Here is a 24,217-nt window from a genome sequence, read left to right as displayed (position 1 = left end):
ACCTGACAACACCGGTAGGGTTGCAGAGATAGCCCCATTAACAACTACACATTGCTGACGTCCGGAGAGGTAACTTTTCATAAATTGGAGAAGCATTCCATCGATGTTATAATAAAATTTTAGCTTGTATAGTATTAAGTCGTGGTTAACGGAATCGAATGCTTTGGCAAAATCGAAGTAAACAATATCAGATCTAATGTTCTTGTTAAGAGAGAGGGATAGGCTATCGCAGAATTCAACCATCTGAGTTGCACAAGATTTGTGAGGCAGGAAACCATGTTGACGAGGATCAATTTTATCATAACATCTACTCAAAAGTTCATCTCGAATAATTCTTTCCATGACTTTCATAACTAAGCTAGTCAAAGATATTGGCCTATAAAAAGTAAGTAACCATAGTAACCATAGTAACCATAGTAACCATAGTAACCATAGTAACCATAGTAACCATAGTAACAAACTGGAACCTGCTTACTACGTGTAACACATAAAACACGACACCACACAACACACACTCACAAAACTAGATATGTTGTAAAACACGTGTCATTCTAATCGCAAAACATTAAACACGTGGCCAGAGAGTCTTATCCGCTAGATTAATTAGCTTTCAGTAGCCGTCTTAGTGGGCTCGTGGCATGTAGAGTTTGCAGGGGATTAATTCTTATCATAGCACTTTGTCTTGCAGCACTGCCGACATTGTTCTCATATCAACATAGTAACCATAGCAACATCAGTAGCCACAGTAACCACAGTAACCATAGTAACAACAGTAACCATAGTAACTATAGTAACCATAGTAACAACAGTAGCCACAGTAACCACAGTAACTCTAGTAACTATAGTAACCATAGTAACTATAGTAACCATAGTAACCGCAGTAACCAGAGTAACCATAGTAACAACAGTAGCCATAGTAACCACAGTAACCACAGTAACTATAGTAACCACAGTAACCACAGTAACTATAGTAACTATAGTAACTATAGTAACCACAGTAACCACAGTAACTATAGTAACTATAGTAACCATAGTAACAACAGTAGCCACAGTAACCATAGTAACTATAGTAACTATAATAACTATAGTAACTATAGTAACCATAGTAACTATAGTAACCATAGAAGCACTGACTAAGTAATCATGTCCATAGTAACGCTAACTAAGAAACCATAGTAGCACTGACTAAGTAACCATAGTAACACTGACTAAGTAACCAAATTAAGACTGACTAAGTAAAGTGGAAGTGAATTTCTTTGAACTGCTCCAAGAAATCAAAATTAAATGATGGTTCGCGCGCGGCTTTTCATTTTACATTTTACACGTGAACCTCACTTTATGCTTTGGCAAAGTTTTTGTTTTTAATTCTAAGCTAAGCTAATTTTCATCCCCCATTTTCACAACAAAATTAATTGAACAACTTTGAGTTTAATTAATTTTTGAATTTCACTCTTTGAATGAGAATATGCATAAAAATAGCTACAAATTTTGTTATTAAATATGTTTCAACAACTCAATAGTCCTTCTACTTTCGGTACAAAAAGTGATTTTTGTGTATCAATTTATAATTACTTTATAAACCAATTGAAACACAGTCTGTTATATTTTACGCTATAGAACAAACAATACTTAAAATTAAAATCACGTTTATTGCAGGAATATCTTGATAGTTTCCATGGTAACCAAAAGATATCTTGATATTATTACTATTCTTTGTAGAATGGAAACTTGTCACGACCTGAAAAAAACAATATATATAAGCACATAAATAGTTACCATAGTAATATATGCAGTTACCATAGTGATGTATAGTAACACTAACCCAGTTTCTATAGTTTAATACCAGATAACGCTTTATAATGCACCTGTTAGTCTATTGCTCCACAACCGCGGACTGCAGGCGGTATGACGTTAAAATTAGATCGTGTTCTACAAAAGCTCAGTAACTGGAGATTGGGCCAAAAATATCCACCGTTAATTGCACCCCCCCCCCCCCCCCACTCACCATTAACTCGATATTAACCTCACATTATCTCAAATACAATAAATTGCTAGTTGCTACGAAGTAGTGGGAAGAACTTTATGAATGTTCTTAGTTCATTACCAATCTACACTAGCTTTAAAAGTAGCTCCCCCCCCCCCTCCGTGATGCCCATATAAGGAGATGAAGCTCTCCCCACGTGATGCCCATATGAGGAGATGAAGCTCTCCCCACGTGATGCCCATATAAGGAGATGAAGCTCTCCCCACGTGATGCCCTTATTAGGAGATGGAGCACTAATAATGAAATTACTCACTGCATCGTCCAGGGTTAACGTAGTCCCATCTTTTGAAAAGGTTGGTTGTGAAGCACCACGGGGCTCGCTCGTTGTTACCCGGGTTTCTGCCGTAGTTATGGTCTCCTGCCCCGTTACCACGGTGATAACTCTGCAGATAAACATTTCGTTATTTTATGAAGGAGCCGCTTAGTCTCGTATTAAGTTCTCCTCCTAAATAAAGTTTAGCAAATAACAAATAAAATATTAAACTAACATGAGGATGGGGCCAGTCGCTCTGCCAGTTCTGGCAAGTGTAGCCTTGTTCAGTGCGGGCTAGAGTGCCCCTGTACTCAAACCCAGTACCAGTGTAGCACTCAAAGTCCCAAACTGAGGAAGGATCAAAGTGGTTAATTGTCTGCAAACTACCATATAAGGTAACGTCACCATAGTAACACTACTATACAAGGTAATGTAACCATAGTAACACCCCATATAAATTAAAACTGACCACACTTAGGAACAGAGCAGTATTAGATCATATTAAATAGTATTACATAGTAACACTACTGACCACACTTAAGAACAGAGCAGTATTAGATCATATTAAATAGTATTACATAGTAACACTACTGACCACACTTAGGAACAGAGCAGTATTAGATAATAGTAACACTACTGACCACACTTAGGAACAGAGCAGTATTAGATAATAGTAACACTACTGACCACACTTAGGAACAGAACAGTATTAGATAATAGTAACACTACTGACCACACTTAGGAACTGAGCAGTATTAGATAATAGTAACACTACTGACCACACTTAGGAACAGATCAGTATTAGATAATAGTAACACTACTGACCACACTTAGGAACAGAGCAGTATTAGATAATATTAGTGACTATATAAAGTAAAACTGACCACACTTAGGAACAGAGCAGTATTAAATAATATTAGTGACTATATAAAGTAAAACTTAGATAATAGTAACACTACTGACCACACTTAGGAACAGAGCAGTATTAGATAATATTAGTGACTATATAAAGTAAAACTGACCACACTTAGGAACAGAGCAGTATTAGATAATATTAGTGACTATATAAAGTAAAACTTAGATAATAGTAACACTACTGACCACACTTAGGAACAGAGCAGTATTAGATAATAGTAACACTACTGACCACACTTAGGAACAGAGCAGTATTAGATAATATTAGTGACTATATAAAGTAAAACTGACCACACTTAGGAACAGAGCAGTATTAGATAATATTAGTGACTATATAAAGTAAAACTTAGATAATAGTAACACTACTGACCACACTTAGGAACAGAGCAGTATTAGATAATATAGTAACACTACTGACCACACTTAGGAACAGAGCAGTATTAGATAATATTAAAATAATAGTAACACTACTGACCACACTTAGGAACAGAGCAGTATTCCCATTCCACGGCAGGGTCGTGTGTGTAGCACCACGGCTCGCTCTTCTGTTTAGGGTCAGGATTAGCACAGTACGTGCTATCTCCCGCTTCCGGGTGCTGAGTGTCCATCCAGTTCTTACACCTGCAGTGGAAGTGAGATTACATGGGGTTATAGTTGCTATAGCCAGTTCTTACACCTGCAGTGGAAGTGAGATTACATGGGGTTATAGTTGCTATAGCCAGTTCTTACACCTGCAGTGGAAGTTAGATTACATGGGGTTATAGTTGCTATATCCAGTTCTTACACCTGCAGTGGAAGTGAGATTACATGGGGTTATAGTTGCTATAGAGCTATAGCCAGTTCTTACACCTGCAGTGGAAGTTAGATTACATGGGGTTATAGTTGCTATAGCCAGTTCTTACACCTGCAGTGGAAGTGAGATTACATGGGGTTATAGTTGCTATAGCCAGTTCTTACACCTGCAGTGGAAGTTAGATTACACGGGGTTATAGTTGCTATAGCCAGTTCTTACACCTGCAGTGGAAGTTAGATTACATGGGGTTATAGTTGCTATAGCCAGTTCTTACACCTGCAGTGGAAGTGAGATTACATGGGGTTATAGTTGCTATATCCAGTTCTTACACCTGCAGTGGAAGTGAGATTACATGGGGTTATAGTTGCTATAGCCAGTTCTTACACCTGCAGTGGAAGTGAGATTACATGGGGTTATAGTTGCTATAGCCAGTTCTTACACCTGCAGTGGAAGTTAGATTACATGGGGTTATAGTTGCTATATCCAGTTCTTACACCTGCAGTGGAAGTGAGATTACATGGGGTTATAGTTGCTATATCCAGTTCTTACACCTGCAGTGGAAGTTAGATTACATGGGGTTATAGTTGCTATAGCCAGTTCTTACACCTGCAGTGGAAGTTAGATTACATGGGGTTATAGTTGCTATATCCAGTTCTTACACCTGCAGTGGAAGTGAGATTACATGGGGTTATAGTTGCTATAGCCAGTTCTTACACCTGCAGTGGAAGTTAGATTACATGGGGTTATAGTTGCTATAGCCAGTTCTTACACCTGCAGTGGAAGTGAGATTACATGGGGTTATAGTTGCTATAGCCAGTTCTTACACCTGCAGTGGAAGTGAGATTACATGGGGTTATAGTTGCTATATCCAGTTCTTACACCTGCAGTGGAAGTTAGATTACATGGGGTTATAGTTGCTATAGCCAGTTCTTACACCTGCAGTGGAAGTTAGATTACATGGGGTTATAGTTGCTATAGCCAGTTCTTACACCTGCAGTGGAAGTTAGATTACATGGGGTTATAGTTGCTATAGCCAGTTCTTACACCTGCAGTGGAAGTTAGATTACATGGGGTTATAGTTGCTATAGAGCTATAGCCAGTTCTTACACCTGCAGTGGAAGTTAGATTACATGGGGTTATAGTTGCTATAGCCAGTTCTTACACCTGCAGTGGAAGTTAGATTACATGGGGTTATAGTTGCTATATCCAGTTCTTACACCTGCAGTGGAAGTGAGATTACATGGGGTTATAGTTGCTATAGCCAGTTCTTACACCTGCAGTGGAAGTTAGATTACATGGGGTTATAGTTGCTATAGCCAGTTCTTACACCTGCAGTGGAAGTGAGATTACATGGGGTTATAGTTGCTATATCCAGTTCTTACACCTGCAGTGGAAGTGAGATTACATGGGGTTATAGTTGCTATAGCCAGTTCTTACACCTGCAGTGGAAGTGAGATTACATGGGGTTATAGTTGCTATATCCAGTTCTTACACCTGCAGTGGAAGTTAGATTACATGGGGTTATAGTTGCTATAGCCAGTTCTTACACCTGCAGTGGAAGTTAGATTACATGGGGTTATAGTTGCTATAGCCAGTTCTTACACCTGCAGTGGAAGTGAGATTACATGGGGTTATAGTTGCTATAGCCAGTTCTTACACCTGCAGTGGAAGTTAGATTACATGGGGTTATAGTTGCTATAGCCAGTTCTTACACCTGCAGTGGAAGTTAGATTACACGGGGTTATAGTTGCTATAGCCAGTTCTTACACCTGCAGTGGAAGTTAGATTACATGGGGTTATAGTTGCTATAGCCAGTTCTTACACCTGCAGTGGAAGTTAGATTACATGGGGTTATAGTTGCTATAGCCAGTTCTTACACCTGCAGTGGAAGTTAGATTACATGGGGTTATAGTTGCTATAGCCAGTTCTTACACCTGCAGTGGAAGTTAGATTACATGGGGTTATAGTTGCTATAGCCAGTTCTTACACCTGCAGTGGAAGTTAGATTACATGGGGTTATAGTTGCTATAGCCAGTTCTTACACCTGCAGTGGAAGTTAGATTACATGGGGTTATAGTTGCTATAGCCAGTTCTTACACCTGCAGTGGAAGTTAGATTACATGGGGTTATAGTTGCTATAGCCAGTTCTTACACCTGCAGTGGAAGTGAGATTACATGGGGTTATAGTTGCTATAGCCAGTTCTTACACCTGCAGTGGAAGTGAGATTACATGGGGTTATAGTTGCTATAGCCAGTTCTTACACCTGCAGTGGAAGTTAGATTACATGGGGTTATAGTTGCTATAGCCAGTTCTTACACCTGCAGTGGAAGTGAGATTACATGGGGTTATAGTTGCTATATCCAGTTCTTACACCTGCAGTGGAAGTGAGATTACATGGGGTTATAGTTGCTATAGCCAGTTCTTACACCTGCAGTGGAAGTTAGATTACATGGGGTTATAGTTGCTATAGCCAGTTCTTACACCTGCAGTGGAAGTTAGATTACATGGGGTTATAGTTGCTATAGCCAGTTCTTACACCTGCAGTGGAAGTGAGATTACATGGGGTTATAGTTGCTATAGCCAGTTCTTACACCTGCAGTGGAAGTTAGATTACATGGGGTTATAGTTGCTATAGCCAGTTCTTACACCTGCAGTGGAAGTGAGATTACATGGGGTTATAGTTGCTATATCCAGTTCTTACACCTGCAGTGGAAGTGAGATTACACGGGGTTATAGTTGCTATAGCCAGTTCTTACACCTGCAGTGGAAGTTAGATTACATGGGGTTATAGTTGCTATAGCCAGTTCTTACACCTGCAGTGGAAGTTAGATTACATGGGGTTATAGTTGCTATAGCCAGTTCTTACACCTGCAGTGGAAGTGAGATTACATGGGGTTATAGTTGCTATAGCCAGTTCTTACACCTGCAGTGGAAGTTAGATTACATGGGGTTATAGTTGCTATAGCCAGTTCTTACACCTGCAGTGGAAGTGAGATTACATGGGGTTATAGTTGCTATAGCCAGTTCTTACACCTGCAGTGGAAGTGAGATTACATGGGGTTATAGTTGCTATAGCCAGTTCTTACACCTGCAGTGGAAGTTAGATTACATGGGGTTATAGTTGCTATATCCAGTTCTTACACCTGCAGTGGAAGTGAGATTACATGGGGTTATAGTTGCTATATCCAGTTCTTACACCTGCAGTGGAAGTGAGATTACATGGGGTTATAGTTGCTATATCCAGTTCTTACACCTGCAGTGGAAGTGAGATTACATGGGGTTATAGTTGCTATATCCAGTTCTTACACCTGCAGTGGAAGTGAGATTACATGGGGTTATAGTTGCTATAGCAACTAGAGCATAGAGTATAGAATATAGTTGCTATAGCAACAAGAGTATTATAGAGTATGGATTATAGTTGATATAGCAACTAGAGCATAGAGTATAGAATATAGTTGCTATAGCAACAAGAGTATTATAGAGTATGGATTATAGTTGATATAGCAACTAGAGCATAGAGTATGGAATATAGTTGCTATAGCAACAAGAGTATTATAGAGTATGGATTATAGTTGATATAGCAACTAGAGCATAGAGTATAGAATATAGTTGCTATAGCAACAAGAGTATTATAGAGTATGGATTATAGTTGATATAGCAACTAGAGCATAGAGTATGGAATATAGTTGCTATAGCAACAAGAGTATTATAGAGTATGGATTATAGTTGCTATAGCAACTAGAGCATAGAGTATGGATTATAGTTGCTATAGCAACTAGAGTTTATAATATGGATTATAGTTGCTATAGCAACTAGAGCATAGAGTATGGATTATAGTAGCTATAGCAACAAGAGTATTATAGAGCATGGATTATAATTGCTATAGTAACTAAAGTATTAAGTGTCTGAGAGTTCCCTCACAGCTATGAAAAGCCACTCACCCGTGTCCGTTGATAGTGGCGTTGTAGAAACGTGTGGGAGCGAACTCTTCTCCTCTGTTTTCGTAGCAGAACGAGTCGTCAACTGAGAGGAGAAAGGGGGAGTGGTAAAGTTACCATAGTAACACTGCCTTTGTAACTATAGTTACACTGACTTTTTTACTGTTAAAGTAAAGCATTTTACATGTGATATTATTGAATCAAGGAGAAGATTCCCTCATACCAAATTATATTCTTAGATCAATCATCGACATAATATTTAACAATGTTCACTAATCAGACATAATATGTAACAATGTTTAATCAGACATAATATGTAACAATGTTTTATGATAATTATAAGTTTAACAAGACACACTAAATACTGTTAACTCACTGTCAGACTCCAAACTGAGCGGACTGAAAGAGAGCTGTCTGGTGACGTCATCAGTGACGTCATCAACCCTGAACGGGTAGGAGATCATCTCACATTTCAGGTACATTTTCTTGCCTGAACAGACCTTGAACTTGCCGGCCTTTACTTCAAGGGACTGAGCGGTGAAGGGCACTGATAGCTCTACATCGTAATAAGTCGTACAGTTACCCGTCATATTAGTGCCATCACACATCGTCATTATAGGTCCTGATCATAAAGTTACAGTTACTAGCTGGTTACTAGGTTACTATCTGGTAACTAGGTTCCTAGCTGGTTACTAGTTTAATATCTCGTAACTAGGTTACTATCTGGTTACTAGGTTACTATATGGTTACTAGGTTACTATCTGGTTACTAGGTTACTATCTGGTAACTAGGTTACTATCTGGTTACTAGGTTACTATATGGTTACTAGGTTACTATCTGGTTACTAGGTTACTATCTGGTTACTAGGTTACTATCTGGTTACTAGGTTACTATCTGGTTACTAGGTTACTATCTGGTTACTAGGTTACTATCTGGTTACTAGGTTACTATCTGGTTACTAGGTTACTATCTGGTTACTAGGTTACTATCTGGTTACTAGGTTACTTACCGATACAGTCGGTGGGGTGAATGGAGCCAGTAGATCTGGTCCAGTGTTTTACAGGGCACTGAAGACACTTTCTCTGTCTTCTGATCGGGTTGAAGAAGCCCTGGAGACAATATTATTTAATCTGAACTATACAAAATGTAGTTTAAAACTTTCTAAATCTGTGTTGAGTGTCTCTGAATCTGTGTTGAGTGTCTGTGAATCTGTGTTGTTGTGTTACAGTGGCGTAACACTGGTGTGTTGTGTGTGTTACAGTGGCGTAACACTGGTGTGTTGTGTGTGTTACATTGGCGTAACACTGGTGTGTTGAGTGTGTTACAGTGGCGTAACACTGGTGTGTTGTGTGTTACAGTGGCGTAACACTGGTGTGTTGTGTGTGTTACAGTGGCGTAACACTGGTATGTTGTGTGTGTTACAGTGGCGTAACACTGGTGTGTTGTGTGTGTTTTGTGTGTTACAGTGTAACAGTGGCGTAACACTGGTGTGTTGTGTGTGTTACAGTGGCGTAACACGTTGTTGTTGTATAACCCACCATAGCACAAGGCGTACACTCAGGAGACTCTACAGTGTCTGTGAAGGTTCCCTGAGAACACTCGTCACAATCATTAGTCTCCGAGTTTCTATGGTAACCGATAGGGCACTGCTCCCCTGCAAAAGTGGGTTACACTATTTTGTAAAAATGTATAAAAATTTAAAGTTAAGCTAAACGTTAACTAAGTTGAAAAACAAACAGTTCTCGCTGTGCAAAATTGGAGTCTAATAAAATCCCTCATAAAAGGAAGGGGGAGGGGGTGCTTCATTCAATACTAACAATAACACTGGGGGAGGGGGAGGGGGGGTTACATTCAATACTTACAATAACACTTTTCTATTCCGGTCGTTCCTTCAGCTGATGTAGTCTTCCCATCAGGACAAGGAGAGCAGGTGTTACCTCCTGATATAGTTACCATGGTTACCGCTGATATAAATCAGTGGTTATACAAGTTTATAAACTAACGTTTTATGGTTAAATCAGGTCTTCTTTTAACTTTTTCATAAACAAACCCTGCTTATTTTGGTACGTTCCATTCGGGCAGGACACACAGTTACTAGCTGGTTACTAGCTGGTTACTAGCTGGTTACTTGCTGGTTACTAGGTAACTAGCTGGTTACTAGCTGGTTACTAGGTTACTAGCTGGTTACTAGGTTACTAACCCTGCTTATTTTGGTACGTTCCTCTCGGACAGGACACACAGTTATCACTTCCTTCTGAGTCAGTGTAGGTTCCCTCCGGACAAATCTTACACTCAGTCGCTCCTGCTTTAGGCTGAAATTATATTATATAGCTGGAATAGAGCGATAGACCTGCTGTCAGTCTAACAAACACTGGTAGTTAGTACTAAGAATACTTGTTCGTATCCCTGAGCACAAGCATCACACCCCTTATAATACCTGTTCGTATCCCTGAGGACAAGCATCACACCCCTTATAATACCTGTTCGTACCCCTGAGGACAAGCATCACACCCCTTATAATACCTGTTCGTATCCCTGAGGACAAGCATCACACCCCTTATAATACCTGTTCGTATCCCTGAGGACAAGCATCACACCCCTTATAATACCTGTTCGTACCCCTGAGGACAAGCATCACACCCCTTATAATACCTGTTCGTATCCCTGAGGACAAGCACCACACCCCTTATAATACCTGTTCGTATCCCTGAGGACAAGCATCACACCCCTTATAATACCTGTTCGTATCCTGAGGACAAGCATCACACCCCTTATAATACCTGTTCGTACCCCTGAGGACAAGCACTACACCCCTTATAATACCTGTTCGTATCCCTGAGGACAAGCATCACACCCCTTATAATACGTGTTCGTATCCCTGAGCACAAGCATCACACCCCTCATAATACCTGTTCGTACCCCTGAGGACAAGCATCACACCCCTTATAATACGTGTTCGTATCCCTGAGCACAAGCATCACACCCCTTATAATACCTGTTCGTACCCCTGAGGACAAGCAACACACCCCTTATAATACCTGTTCGTATCCCTGAGGACAAGCACTACACCCCTTATAATACCTGTTCGTACCCCTGAGGACAAGCACCACACCCCTTATATTACCTGTTCGTATCCCTGAGGACAAGCATCACACCCCTTATAATACCTGTTCGTACCCCTGAGGACAAGCATCACACCCCTTATAATACCTGTTCGTACCCCTGAGGACAAGCAACACACCCCTTATAATACCTGTTCGTATCCCTGAGGACAAGCACTACACCCCTTATAATACCTGTTCGTACCCCTGAGGACAAGCATCACACCCCTTATAATACCTGTTCGTATCCTGAGGACAAGCATCACACCCCTTATATTACCTGTTCGTACCCCTGAGGACAAGCATCACACCCCTTATAATACCTGTTCGTACCCCTGAGGACAAGCACCACACCCCTTATAATACCTGTTCGTATCCCTGAGGACAAGCATCACACCCCTTATAATACCTGTTCGTACCCCTGAGGACAAGCATTACACCCCTTATAATACCTGTTCGTACCCCTGAGGACAAGCATCACACCCCTTATAATACCTGTTCGTATCCCTGAGGACAAGCATCACACCCCTTATAATACCTGTTCGTACCCCTGAGCACAAGCATCACACCCCTTATAATACCTGTTCGTACCCCTGAGGACAAGCATCACACCCCTTATAATACCTGTTCGTATCCCTGAGCACAAGCACCACACCCCTTATAATACCTGTTCGTATCCCTGAGCACAAGCATCACACCCCTTATAATACCTGTTCGTACCCCTGAGGACAAGCATTACACCCCTTATAATACCTGTTCGTACCCCTGAGGACAAGCATCACACCCCTTATAATACCTGTTCGTATCCCTGAGGACAAGCATCACACCCCTTATAATACCTGTTCGTATCCCTGAGGACAAGCACTACACCCCTTATAATACCTGTTCGTATCCCTGAGGACAAGCATCACACCCCTTATAATACCTGTTCGTATCCCTGAGGACAAGCACCACACCCCTTATAATACCTGTTCGTACCCCTGAGGACAAGCATCACACCCCTTATAATACCTGTTCGTACTCCTGAGGACAAGCATCACACCCCTTATAATACCTGTTCGTATCCCTGAGGACAAGCATCACACCCCTTATAATACCTGTTCGTATCCCTGAGCACAAGCATCACACCCCTTATAATACCTGTTCGTATCCCTGAGGACAAGCATCACATCCCTCAGCTCCGGAGATATCCACAACATGACCCGGAGAACAGAGACTGCACTCAGGTGTGCCGGGGTTGTCGGAGAAGGCACCGGGCTCACACATGTCACAAGCAAGACTCGCGTTCTGGGGGGCGTCGTACCTGGTGTTTAATTAAATGATTAAGTAACGTAATTGCTAGTTTGTGTATTATATAACACTAGCAGGAACCCTTTTCTAACCCTAGAGTGGTGTCAAGACTCAAGAGACTAAAATAATTATTACCTATTTAATTCGAGTTTTGATACCACTTGGGGGTCCACATTTTTGGCACTAAAATTCTTATTCCTTGGCCAATTTTTTATTATTCGTACTGATTTGAAGGCCATCAAAGAATTTGAACCAGTCAAAAATTGTAAGTTGTATATCTTTGGCATTTAATTTCATGATTGAAAAATAACAAACAATACCCTCACTCACCCCACACCACACAGTTGACACTGGCTGGCCCCGGTAATATTGTTAAAGGAGCCAGGAGCACAAGGAGCACACAGAGTCCTCTCCACAGAGTAATAACCCGGAGTACACTGAGTGCACTGAGCGAGCCCATCCTCCCCAGCAACACTCCCCCCTCCACACTCTGTACACTCAGCAGCTCCACTCTCTCCAGACACCGACCCAGCCGGACAGTGTGTACAGGAGGTTGCTATCTCGTACGGGTTAAACTGACCAGGGGAGCACTCCGTACACTTCACTGATCCTGGAGGAGGGGGAAGACTGGTTACAAGTGGTAAATAAAGTGGTATATAGACAGATAGAGGGGGAGTCAGGTTACAAGTGGTAAATAGACTGGTAAATAGACAGTAACAAAGAGGAACTGAGGAGAAATGAGAACTGAGTATGTGAGCAGAAAGTGTGTAAAGTGTAAACCAGTTTCATTAGCAAAGGAGCCAGGTTGGCAAGCAGCGCAGAGAGCCGTCCCATTTGCAGGAGCTTCAAACCCAACCTTACACTCCAAACACTTGGTAGATCCCTTGAAGTTAACATAGTGTCCGGGAGCACAGAGGTCGCACTGTCCGGTCCCCCAGTACTCAGCATAGGACCCAGGCCTCACAACTCAGACACTCCGTATTACCCTCTCCTGAGGCGAACCTGCCGGGTTCACAGAGAGAGCACTTGGAGCGGGAGGAGGTGGAGGTGGAGTAGGAACCAGCAGAACAGAGGGTGCAGTTACCCGCCCCTGACTGGGAGAAGGAGCCTGCAGCGCACTCCCCGCACTTCAGGTTACCTTCCCCTCCGGCGTACTGCCCTCCTTTACATACGTTACAGCTAGTCTGCCCTTCGTTACCTTGGGAGGATCCCTCAGCGCAGGGGATGCAATCTAGTGCTCCTGTTAGGGTAATAGGTTGTTAGGGAATAGGTTGTTAGGGTGACAGGTTGTTAGGGGTCAGGTTGTTAGGGTGATATGTTGTTAGGGGATAGGTTGTTATGGGATAGGTTGTTAGGGTGACAGGTTGTTAGGGGTCAGATTGCTAGGGAATATGTTGTTAGGGTGACAGGTTGTTAGGGTGACAGGTTGTTAGGGTGATAGGTTGTTAGAACTTTAGAATGATAGGTTGTTAGGGGTCAGGTTGTTAGGGTGACAGGTTGTTAGGGTGACAGTTTGTAAGGTTGAAAATATAAAAATATCACTAACCATCTTTGTTGCTGAAGGAGCCAGGTTCACACACATTACACTCTGTAGCCCCCTCCTTACCCTGAGCAGTCCCTGCTTGGCAGATCTTACACTCCTTCTGCTTGGGGTAGGGCTGGTACCAACCTCCCTGACACACCGTGCAGAAGGACTTTCCTGAAGGTGACAGGTTGTTAGGGTAACATGTCGTTAGGGTAACAGGTTGTTAGGGTGACAGGTTGTTAGGGTGACATGTTGTCAGGGTGACAGGTTGTTAGGACGAAACCAGCCGGACACTGAGAACACCTAATGCTGGTTACTAGCTGGTTACTAGGTTACAAACTGGTTACTAGGTTACTAACCTGCTTGGTTGGAGAAGGAACCAGCGGGACACTGGGAACACCTAGTGCTACCCTCAGTGGGTGAGTACTGGCCTGGTTGACAGATGTAGCAGGAGTCCTGAGCAGGGAGACTTTGAGCGTGTCCAGCTGGACACGGGGAACACTCTGACTGTCCTGACAAGGGAGGGGTTAGTGTGGTAGAAGTAAGGGGTTAGGGGGAGGGGTTAGTGTGGTAGAAGTAAGAGGGTTAGGGGGAGGGGTTAGTGTGGTAGAAGTAAGAGGTTAGGGGGAGGGGTTAGTGTGGTAGAAGTAAGGGGTGAGGGGAGGGGTTAGTGTGGTAGAAGTAAGAGGTTAGGGGGAGGGGTTAGTGTGGTAGAAGTAAGGGGTGAGGGGGAGGGGTTAGTGTGGTAGAAGTAAGAGGGTTAGGGGGAGGGGTTAGTGTGGTAGAAGTAAGGGGTGAGGGGGAGGGGTTAGTGTGGTAGAAGTAAGGGGTGAGGGAGGGGTTAGTGGGGTAAAGTAATTAAAGGGGAAAGGGGTTTTAGTTGGTAAATAAGGGTTAGGGGGGGGGGTTTTGTGTGGTGAAGAAGGGTTGGGGGGAGGGGTTAGGGGGGGAGAAGTAAGGGTTAGGGGGGGGGGTTTTTGTGGGGTAAAAGGGAAAGGGTTGGGGGGAGGGGTTGTGTGGTAGAAAAAAGGGGGGAGGGGGGGGTTTTAGTGGGGTAAATTTAAGAGGTTAGGGGGGGGGGTTTTGTGGGGAAAAGGGGAAGGGTGAGGGGGGGGTTAGTGGGGGAAAGAAAAGGGTTTTGGGGGGGGGTTATTGGGGTAAAAATTTTAAGGGGGGGGGGGGGTTTTAGTGTTTAAAGAAAGGGGGTGAGGGGGGGTTTTTTGGGGTTTGAAGAAAGGGTTTGGGGGGGGGTTTTTAGTGGGGTAGAAAAGGGGTTAGGGGGAGGGGGGGGGGGTAAAGTAAGGGGTAGGGGGGGGGGTTAGGGGGTAAAAGGGAAGGGTTTTTGGGGGGAAGGGGTGATGTGGGGGGAAGTGGGGTTGGGGGGGGAGGGTTGAAGAAAGGGGGGAGGGGGGGGGGAGTGTGGAGGGGGGGGAGGGGGGGGTTATTTTGGTAGAAAAAGGGTAGGGGGGGTTGGGGTGGTAGAAGAAGGGGTTGAGGGGAGGGGGTAGGTGGGAAAGGGTTAAGGTTTTTTGAGGGGTGGGGGGGGTTTTTTGGTAAGGGGGGGTTGAGGGGAGGGTGGGTGAGGTGGGGTAGTAGAAGGGGGGTGGGGGGGGGTGGGGGGGTCGGTTGGGGGTGGGGGGGTGGGGGGTTGAAGGGGGGTGGGGTGGGGGGGGGGTGTAGGTTAGGGTGTGGGGAGGGGTGGGGGGATGGAATGGGGTGGGAGGGGTGGGGGGGTGGAATGTGGGTGGGTGGGAGGGGGTGGGTGGAGGTGTTGGGTGGGGGGGAGGCGGTTGGGGTTGGGGTGGGGGGGGGGGGGGTTGTGGGGGTGGGGGGTGTGGGTGGGGGGGGGGGGGGGGGGGGTGGGGGGGGGGGGGGGGGGGGGGGGGGGGGGGGGGGGGGGGGGGGGGGGGGGGGGGGGGGGGGGGGGGGGGGGGGGGGGGGGGGGGGGGGGGGGGGGGGGGGGGGGGGGGGGGGGGGGGGGGGGGGGGGGGGGGGGGGGGGGGGGGGGGGGGGGGGGGGGGGGGGGGGGGGGGGGGGGGGGGGGGGGGGGGGGGGGGGGGGGGGGGGGGGGGGGGGGGGGGGGGGGGGGGGGGGGGGGGGGGGGGGGGGGGGGGGGGGGGGGGGGGGGGGGGGGGGGGGGGGGGGGGGGGGGGGGGGGGGGGGGGGGGGGGGGGGGGGGGTGGGGGGGGGGGGGGGGGGGGGGGGGGGGGGGGGGGGGGGGGGGGGGGGGTGGGGGGGGGGGGGGGGGGGGGGGGGGGGGGGGGGGGGGGGGGGGGGGGGGGGGGGGGGGGGGGGGGGGGGGGGGGGGGGGGGGGGGGGGGGGGGTGGGGGGGGGGGGGGGGGGGGGGGGGGGGGGGGGGGGGGGGGGGGGGGGGGGGGGGGGGGGGTGGGGGGGGTTGGGAGGGGGGGGTGGGGGGGGGGGGTGTTTGGTGGTGGGGTGGGGGTTGATGTTGGTTGATGGGGTGGGGGGGGGGTGTTGTTGGGTGGTGGGTGGGGGTGGTTGGTTGGGTGGGGTGGGGGGGGTGGTGTTGGTGGTGTGGGGGTGGGGGGTATGATGGGGTGGGGGTGTGGGTTTGGAAGGGTTGGAGGGTAGGGGGTGTAGATGTGTAGGGTGGGGTGTGGGGGTTTGTTGGGGTGGGTGGGGGGTGTGTAGTGGTTGGGGGGTGGGTGGGTGGGGGGTTGTTGGATGGGGGTGGGGTATGGGTGTGGTGGGGGTGTTGGTTGTGGGTGGGGTGGGGGTTGTGTTTATGGCTTATGGGTGGTGGGGGGTAGGTAAAGGTTGGGGGGGGGGTTTAATGGGGGAAGTAAAAAGGGGGGGAGGGGGGGGGGGGTTAAAGAAAAGGGGGGGGGGGAGGGGGGTGGGGGGTAAAAGGGGGGGGAGGGTTGTGGGTTAAAAGGAAAGGGGGTTTAGGGGGAGGTTAGTGGGAGAAAAAAGGTTGGGGGGGGGGTAGGGGGTAGAGAAAGGGTTAGGGGGGGGGTTTTAGGGGGAAAAAAAGAATTTGGGTTGGGGGGAGGTTTAGTGTGGTAGGGGGAAGGGTTTAGGGGGGGGGGTTTAAATGTTAAATTTAAGGGTTTAGGGGGGGGGGTTATGTGGAAAAGAAAAGGGGGGGGGGAGGGGTTATGGGGAAAGGGGGTAGGGGGGGGGGTTTAGTTTTGGTAGAAGAAAGGGGTTTTGGGGGGGGGTTTTAGTGTGGTAGAAGAAAGGGGGGTGAGGGGGGGGTTAGTGGGGTAAAGAAAGGGGTTAGGGGGGGGGGGGTTATGTGGTAAAGAAGGGGGGGTGAGGGGGGGGGGTTATGGGGAAAAGAAGTAAGGGTTAGGGGGAGGGGTTAGTGGGGTAAAGAAAGGGGGTTTTGGGGGGGGGGTTAGTGGGTAGAAGAAGGGTAGGGGGGGGTTAGTGGGGTAGAAAAGGGGGAGGGGAGGGGTTAGGGGTGGAAAAGTAAGGGGGGGGAGGGGGGGGGGGTTTAAGGGGGGTTTTTTGGTAGAAGTAAGGGGAGGGGGGGGGTTTTAGTGGGGTAAGGGGTAGGAAGGAGGGGTTTAGGGGGGAAAAAGTAAGGGGTTTGGGGAGGGGTTATGTTAGAATAGGGTTGGGGGGGGTTAGTTTTTGGGTGGGGGGGTGGGGGTTAAAGGGGGGGGTTTGGGGGTTGTAGGAAAAAAGGGGTCAGGGGGGGTTAGTGTGGAGAAAAGGGGTTAGGGGGAGGGGTTAGTGTGGTAGAAGTAAGTGGTTAGGGGGAGGGGTTAGTGTGGTAGAAGTAAGGGGTGAGGGGAGGGGTTAGTGTGGTAGGAGTAAGTGGTTAGGGGGAGGGGTTAGTGTGGTAGAAGTAAGTGGTTAGGGGGAGGGGTTAGTGTGGTAGAGTAAGAGGTTAGGGGAGGGGTTAAGTGGGGTGAAGAAAGGGGGTGAGGGGAGGGGTTAGTGTGGAAAGGAGTAAGTGGTTAGGGGGGGGGTTATTTGGGTAGAAGTAAGGGGTTAGGGGGGGGGTTTATGTGGTAAAAAAAGGGGTTAGGGGGGGGGTTTTGGGTTGGAAAGAAAGTGGTTAGGGGGGGTTAGGGGTGGTGGGAGTAAGGGGTTAGGGGGGGGTTTAGGGGGGTAAAAATAAGTGGTTGGGGGGAAGGGGGTTAGTGTGTAAGAAAAGGGGTTAGGGAGGGGTTAGGGGGGGAGAAAAAGGGGTTTGGGGGAGGGTTTTAAAGTGGGAAAAATTTTTGGGTAGGGGGGGTTAGGGGGGTAAAAGAAGGGGGGGAGGGGGGGGGGTTTAGTGTTTTGGGGAGGGGTTTTATCAATACCCCCCTTTGCCAGAAATGGACCCGGGACCCACAGGCAGAGAAACTTTAGAGACCCTTTCCCAGTTGCCGGGGGGTACCAAAGAGCAGGGGTTGCGGGATAGGCTCCCCCCTGCCCAATTTAAACTGCCCGCGGGACACAATGTGCAATTAGAGGAACCTGCGAAGTGTGGTGTTAGTGTGGTGTTAGTGTGGTTTAGTGGGTTTAGGGGTGTTAGTGTGGGTTAGTGGGGGTTTTAAGTTTGGTGTTATGTGGGTTATGTGGTGTTAGGGGGTTTGGGTTGTGTGAGGGGAGTGTGGGGGAAAGTGGGTGTTAGTGTGGTGTTAGTGTGGTGTTAGTGTGGTGTTAGTGTGGTGTTAGGTGGTTTTTAATGTGGTTTTAAGGGGGGTGTTTAGTGGGGGTTTATGGGGGTGTTAGTGGGGTTTAGGGGGGGTTTAGTGGGGTGTTAGGGTGTTAGTGTGGTGTTTAGGGTAGGTTATGTGGTGTTTTTGTGGTGTTATGTGGGGTTAGTGTGGTGGGTGGTGTGGTTTAGGGGGTGTTTTAGTGGGGGTTAGGGGGGTTTTTGGGGGGGGTTTGTTGGGTGTGGTGTTAGTGTGTGGGGAGGGGTGGTGTTAGGGGGGGGGAGGGGGGGTTTGGGGGTGTTGGGGTGGGGTTGTTTGTGGTGGGGGGTTTGTGTGGTGGGGTGTGGGGGTTTAGGGGGGTTTAGGGGGGGTGAGGTGATTTTAGTGTGGGGGGGGAGGGGGGGGGTTGGGGTGGGGGTTAGTGGGGGGTTAGGGGGGGGGTTTTAGTGGGGGGGGTTGGGTGGGGGTAGTGGGGGGAGGGGGGTTTGGGGGGGGTTTGGGGGGGGGTTTTGGTGGTGGTGGGGGTGGGGTGGGGGGGGGTGGGTTTTTCCGTGACTACTTTTAACTTATGCACCGAGACATAGATCTCATCTCCATGACTTTTTAATCGTATTTAAATTATTATATTCGATTTTTTTTCTTTCGAGAAATTGTAACACGGTTAATTTTTAAGATTTTATTTTTATAGCATTCTCTCGATTTTTAGAGTTCTGATCGTCTTTATGAATTGCTGTATTAAATTCCTGTTTAATTCCTGTTTAATTCCTGTTTAATTCCTGTTTAATTCCTGTTTAATTCCATACCTGCGTAACCATGGTAACAGAGCACTAACCGTCTTCAGAAGAAAAGGAGCCTGCAGAGCACTTGTTGCAGTGGTCCATACCGTCACTACCAGAGAAGGAACCTTTGGAACATTCTTTACATTTGAGGTTCCCTTCCCCGTACGCAAAAGTACCAGCAGAGCAAGCAGCGCACTTCGTGGAGCCTGGTGTAGGGGGAGGGTTATTACCTTATTTGGGCATCACGTGGAGCCTGGTGTAAGGGGAGGGATATTACCTTATTTGGGCATCACGTGGACCCTGGTGTAGGGGGAGGGTTATTACCTTATTTGGGCATCACGTGGAGCCTGGTGTAGGGGGAGGGTTATTACCTTATTTGGGCATCACGTGGAGCCTGGTGTAGGGGGAGGGTTATTACCTTATTTGGGCATCACGTGGACCCTGGTGTAGGGGGAGGGTTATCACCTTATTTGGGTATCACGTGGAGCCTGGTGTAGGGGGAGGGTTATTACCTTATTTGGGCATCACGTGGACCCTGGTGTAGGGGGAGGGTTATTACCTTATTTGGGCATCACGTGGACCCTGGTGTAGGGGGAGGGTTATTACCTTATTTGGGCATCACGTGGACCCTGGTGTAGGGGGAGGGTTATTACCTTATTTGGTCATCACGTGGACCCTGGTGTAGGGGGAGGGTTATTACCTTATTTGGGCATCACGTGGACCCTGGTGTAGGGGGAGGGTTATTACCTTATTTGGGTATCACGTGGAGCCTGGTGTAGGGGGAGGGTTATTACCTTATTTGGGCATCACGTGGACCCTGGTGTAGGGGGAGGGTTATTACCTTATTTGGGCATCACGTGGACCCTGGTGTAGGGGGAGGGTTATTACCTTATTTGGGCATCACGTGGACCCTGGTGTAGGGGGAGGGTTATTACCTTATTTGGTCATCACGTGGACCCTGGTGTAGGGGGAGGGTTATTACCTTATTTGGGCATCACGTGGACCGTGGTGTAGGGGGAGGGTTATTACCTTATTTGGTCATCACGTGGACCCTGGTGTAGGGGGAGGGTTATTACCTTATTTGGGCATCACGTGGACCCTGGTGTAGGAGAAGGGTTATTACCTTATTTGGGTATCACGTGGACCCTGGTGTAGGGGAAGGGTTATTACCTTATTTGGGCATCACGTGGACCGTGGTGTAGGGGGAGGGTTATTACCTTATTTGGGCATCACGTGGACCCTGGTGTAGGGGGAGGGTTATTACCTTATTTGGGTATCACGTGGACCCTGGTGTAGGGGGAGGGTTATTACCTTATTTGGGCATCACGTGGACCGTGGTGTAGGGGGAGGGTTATTACCTTATTTGGGTATCACGTGGACCCTGGTGTAGGGGGAGGGTTATTACCTTATTTGGGCATCACGTGGACCGTGGTGTAGGGGGAGGGTTATTACCTTATTTGGGTATCACGTGGACCGTGGTGTAGGGGGAGGGTTATTACCTTATTTGGGCATCACGTGGACCCTGGTGTAGGGGGAGGGATATTACCTTATTTGGGCATCACGTGGACCCTGGTGTAGGGGGAGGGTTATTACCTTATTTGGTTACGTAATTCAGTTAGAAAAGAATTGAACTGATACATCTCTTAGATAAAAACGATTGATAAACCCGTAAATAGGAGTGTAACCATGATAAAAGGAGTGTAACCATGATAACAGGAGTGTAACCATGGTAACGGAGCACTAACCTTCCACTTCAGCAACAGTACCAGCTTGACAATCTACACACTTATCAGCAGCATCACTCTCAGAGTATTGGCCGGCCGGACAAGGAACACACTCTGTATTACCAGTGCCTGGTGCAAAACTTCCTGCACTGCACGCTATACAGGTCCCGGAACCTGGGGTGAAATGTAAATTTTTTTCAAGGTAAGTTTGACTCCTAATTAATGATGAACACCAAGTTTACTAACACTAACACAACAAAGATAAAGGTAAAACCATGATAACAGGAGTGTAACCATGGTAACAAGTAAAACAACGTACCGTCCTGGTCGTTGTAATGTCCGGGTTTGCACTCTAAACACTCGTCAGCCCCCTGTTCAGAGTAGAAACCAGCCCCGCAAACCTCGCACATAGCAGCTCCAGCTTTAGGGGCCGCACTTCCTGCTGCACATAGGTCACACCCTGTAGAGCCTGAGGGGGAGGTTAGAGTTAGGGCCGCACTTCCTGCTGCACATGGGTCACACCCTCTAGAGCCTGAGGGGGAGAGTTAGAGTTAGGGGCCGCACTTCCTGCTGCACATGGGTCACACCCTGTAGAGCCTGAGGGGGAGGGTTACAGTTAGGGGCCGCACTTCCTGCTGCATATAGGTCACACCCTGTAGAGCCTGAGGGGGAGGTTAGAGTTAGGGGCCGCACTTCCTGCTGCACATGGGTCACACCCTGTAGAGCCTGAGGGGGAGGGTTAGAGTTAGGGGCCGCACTTCCCGCTGCACATGGGTCACACCCTGTAGAGCCTGAGGGGGAGGTTAGAGTTAGGGGCCGCACTTTCTGCTGCACATAGGTCACACCCTGTAGAGCCTGAGGGGGAGGTTAGAGTTAGGGGCCGCACTTCCTGCTGCACATAGGTCACACCCTGTAGAGCCTGAGGGGGAGGTTAGAGTTAGGGGCCGCACTTCCTGCTGCACATAGGTCACACCCAGTAGAGCCTGAGGGGGAGGTTAGAGTTAGGGGCCGCACTTCCTGCTGCACATGGGTCACACCCTGTAGAGCCTGAGGGGGAGGGTTAGAGTTAGGGGCCGCACTTCCTGCTGCACATGGGTCACACCCTGTAGAGCCTGAGGGGGAGGGTTAGAGTTAGGGGCCTGGGAGGGGGGAGGGTTAGAGTTAGGGGCCTGGGAGGGGGAGGGTTAGAGTTAGGGGCCTGGGAGGGGGGAGGGTTAGAGTTAGGGGCCTGGGAGGGGGGGAGGGTTAGAGTTAGGGGCCTGGGAGGGGGAGGGTTAGAGTCCTGGGAGGGGGAGGGTTAGAGTTAGGGGCCTGGGAGGGGGGAGGGTCAGAGTTAGGGGCCTGGGAGGGGGAGGGTTAGAGTTAGGGGCCTGGGGGGGGGGAGGGTTAGAGTTAGGGGCCTGGGAGGTGGGAGGGTTAGAGTTAGGGGCCTGGGAGGGGGAGGGTTAGAGACTTAACTTATCTAATTGAATATATGATCATCTAATAAATTAATGCTAGATAATAACCACAACTACCTTCGTCGTCATTGAAAGACCCAGCAGGACAGAGATAACACTGTCCCTGTCCCTCCTTGTCAGTGTAGGATCCAGCCGGACATTTCACGCAGTACCCAGACCCTTGCTGGGAGAATGTTCCTGCTGGACACGCCTCACACTTCTCCGCTCCTACTTTGTTCTGAGGAAAAAGAGTTTAGTGGGTAAAAGTATAAATCATCATTTCACCCAATAGTCCCTATATTATTATCTGAGGAAAATGAGGAGACTTTAGTGGGTGAAAGTACAAATCATCATTTCACCCATTAGTCCCTATATTATTAGGCTAGAAGTCCCTTTTACAGGCGAGAGGATCCAGTTAACAAAGTCACTCTGAAAATAAGAAAAACAGGGGATAAAGAAGATAATATGCACCTGGATTACCTGGAAGTAGCCGGCGGGACACTTGTCGCACATTACCTGGAAGTAGCCGGCGGGACACTTGTCGCACATTACCTGGAAGTAGCCGGCGGGACACTTGTCGCACATTACCTGGAAGTAGCCGGCGGGACACTTGTCGCACATTACCTGGAAGTAGCCGGCGGGACACTTGTCGCACGTAGCCTGTCCCTCCTGGCCCTGGTGCTCGCCCACCAGACACTTAGGGCACTGCAAACTCCCCTCCACCTCAGCAGCTGAGCCCTTCTGACACGGCTCACAGTCGTCATATCCCGGCTTCTGGCGGTAGTGGCCGACAGGACAGGACTTGCAGTAAGTAGCCCCGGTGAAGTCTATAAAGGATCCGGGGGGACAAGGATCACATTCCGCTACTCCGTGATCTGAGTAGTGACCTGGCGACAGAAAATTAAAATTACTAAAGTCCTTTTTTACAAGTTACACGTCCCGGTTACAAAAGTTTTCTAAAATCTGGTTACTATATTTTTTCTACGTTTTGGGACTAAAAAGTTAAATACAAACTGGGTTTTTTAAAAGTTTTCTAATATGGGGGCTAAAATTACTACATCCGGTTTTTTGTGTTACACATCGGGTTTCTATAATACACCCGGGGACTGGAGGGTTTCAAAAATGGTTTTATAGTTTTTCCCACATCTGGTTAACCCCTGAAACTGAGTAGGGACCCCGGGGACAGAAAATTACAACCTTTTTTCAATTTAAAAAATTAAATTTTTAAAGGTCCCTTTAAAAATTTTTCTAAACCCTTTCCCAGAATTTTAAAAAAATACGGGAAAAAATAAATAAAAACCCATTTAAAAAAATAAATAAATATCTAGTAAATAAACGGTTAGTGGTTCTAGATCTCTTATCTTCACTTAATAACATGCTTTACAAGTTTACCCGAAAACGCACTAAATAGTACTGAAAAATAAAATTTTTTTAAATGACCTTTTTGGCACTTTTGGCACTTGTGGGAAGTTGGACTTATTCTCCGGGCCCTTTCCTTGGTGCTGGAAGAGGAACCCGACTGGGCTGTACTGAACCCCCCGGGCACGGCCCAAAAATTCTCGTCACCGGGACGTGCAATGGTTTAAATTAATTTTAAAACCCCCGGCAAATTTTCAAAAAGGTTTAATTGATTTTCAAAACCCCAAAGCCCCAAAGTGCAATGTTAAATTTTTTAAAAACCGAAGGCAAAGTTAATTGATAACAAACCCTGAAACTTTTGGGGAATGTTAATTTTTTAAAAAACCCGCACGGCAAAGGTAATTTGATTTTTTAAACAAACCTGCACGTGCAATATTAA

General features: G+C 47.3%; 2 protein-coding genes across 2 annotated transcripts; both read right to left on the bottom strand.

Annotated features, from left to right (window-relative positions):
• Nucleotides 1-1,611: 1,611 nt before the first annotated feature.
• On the bottom strand, nucleotides 1,612-14,309 carry LOC134820724 (plasminogen-like). The gene is made up of 15 exons (XM_063831299.1): nucleotides 14,220-14,309; nucleotides 13,882-14,034; nucleotides 13,116-13,575; nucleotides 12,666-12,945; nucleotides 12,186-12,348; nucleotides 10,145-10,256; nucleotides 9,807-9,884; nucleotides 9,483-9,598; nucleotides 8,954-9,053; nucleotides 8,321-8,566; nucleotides 7,948-8,029; nucleotides 3,688-3,833; nucleotides 2,533-2,645; nucleotides 2,298-2,427; nucleotides 1,612-1,738 (listed from the first exon to the last, which is right to left on the bottom strand). Exons 5-15 carry the CDS (start codon nucleotides 12,309-12,311, stop codon nucleotides 1,707-1,709), a joined length of 1,281 nt encoding a protein of 426 aa, XP_063687369.1. The 5' UTR covers nucleotides 12,312-12,348; nucleotides 12,666-12,945; nucleotides 13,116-13,575; nucleotides 13,882-14,034; nucleotides 14,220-14,309; the 3' UTR covers nucleotides 1,612-1,706.
• On the bottom strand, nucleotides 13,277-23,500 carry LOC134821024 (major surface trophozoite antigen 11-like). Its single transcript, XM_063831687.1, has 10 exons — nucleotides 23,497-23,500; nucleotides 23,044-23,306; nucleotides 22,498-22,657; nucleotides 21,300-21,449; nucleotides 21,002-21,154; nucleotides 19,310-19,462; nucleotides 18,167-18,295; nucleotides 14,220-14,372; nucleotides 13,882-14,034; nucleotides 13,277-13,575 (listed from the first exon to the last, which is right to left on the bottom strand). Exons 1-10 carry the CDS (start codon nucleotides 23,498-23,500, stop codon nucleotides 13,277-13,279), a joined length of 1,617 nt encoding a protein of 538 aa, XP_063687757.1.
• Between the last annotated feature and the right edge of the window lie 717 nt (nucleotides 23,501-24,217).

The sequence above is a fragment of the Bolinopsis microptera genome, chromosome 9 (assembly GCF_026151205.1).
Source record: "Bolinopsis microptera isolate Bmic1 chromosome 9, MBARI_Bmic_1.0, whole genome shotgun sequence".
Taxonomy (NCBI): domain Eukaryota; kingdom Metazoa; phylum Ctenophora; class Tentaculata; order Lobata; family Bolinopsidae; genus Bolinopsis; species Bolinopsis microptera.
Note: the sequence above shows the minus strand (reverse complement) of the source record. Positions and strands in the feature narration are given on the sequence as shown.

Bases quoted from the DNA above. Each gene is read 5' to 3' on its own strand.
- LOC134821024 (XM_063831687.1), bottom strand. The intron at 22,658-23,043 runs GTAATGTGCGAC...CTTTTTCCTCAG, and splicing joins GTCCCGCCGGCTACTTCCAG to AACAAAGTAGGAGCGGAGAA. The intron at 14,373-18,166 runs GTCCCGGGTCCA...CTCCCTTGTCAG, and splicing joins TAAAGTTTCTCTGCCTGTGG to GACAGTCAGAGTGTTCCCCG.
- LOC134820724 (XM_063831299.1), bottom strand. From the start codon at position 12,311: ATGTGTGAGCCCGGTGCCTTCTCCGACAACCCCGGCACACCTGAGTGC. The intron at 10,257-12,185 runs GTATTATAAGGG...ATATAATTTCAG, and splicing joins GTCCTCAGGGATACGAACAG to CCTAAAGCAGGAGCGACTGA. The intron at 1,739-2,297 runs GTGAGTAATTTC...TGTTTTTTTCAG, and splicing joins CGTTAACCCTGGACGATGCA to GTCGTGACAAGTTTCCATTC.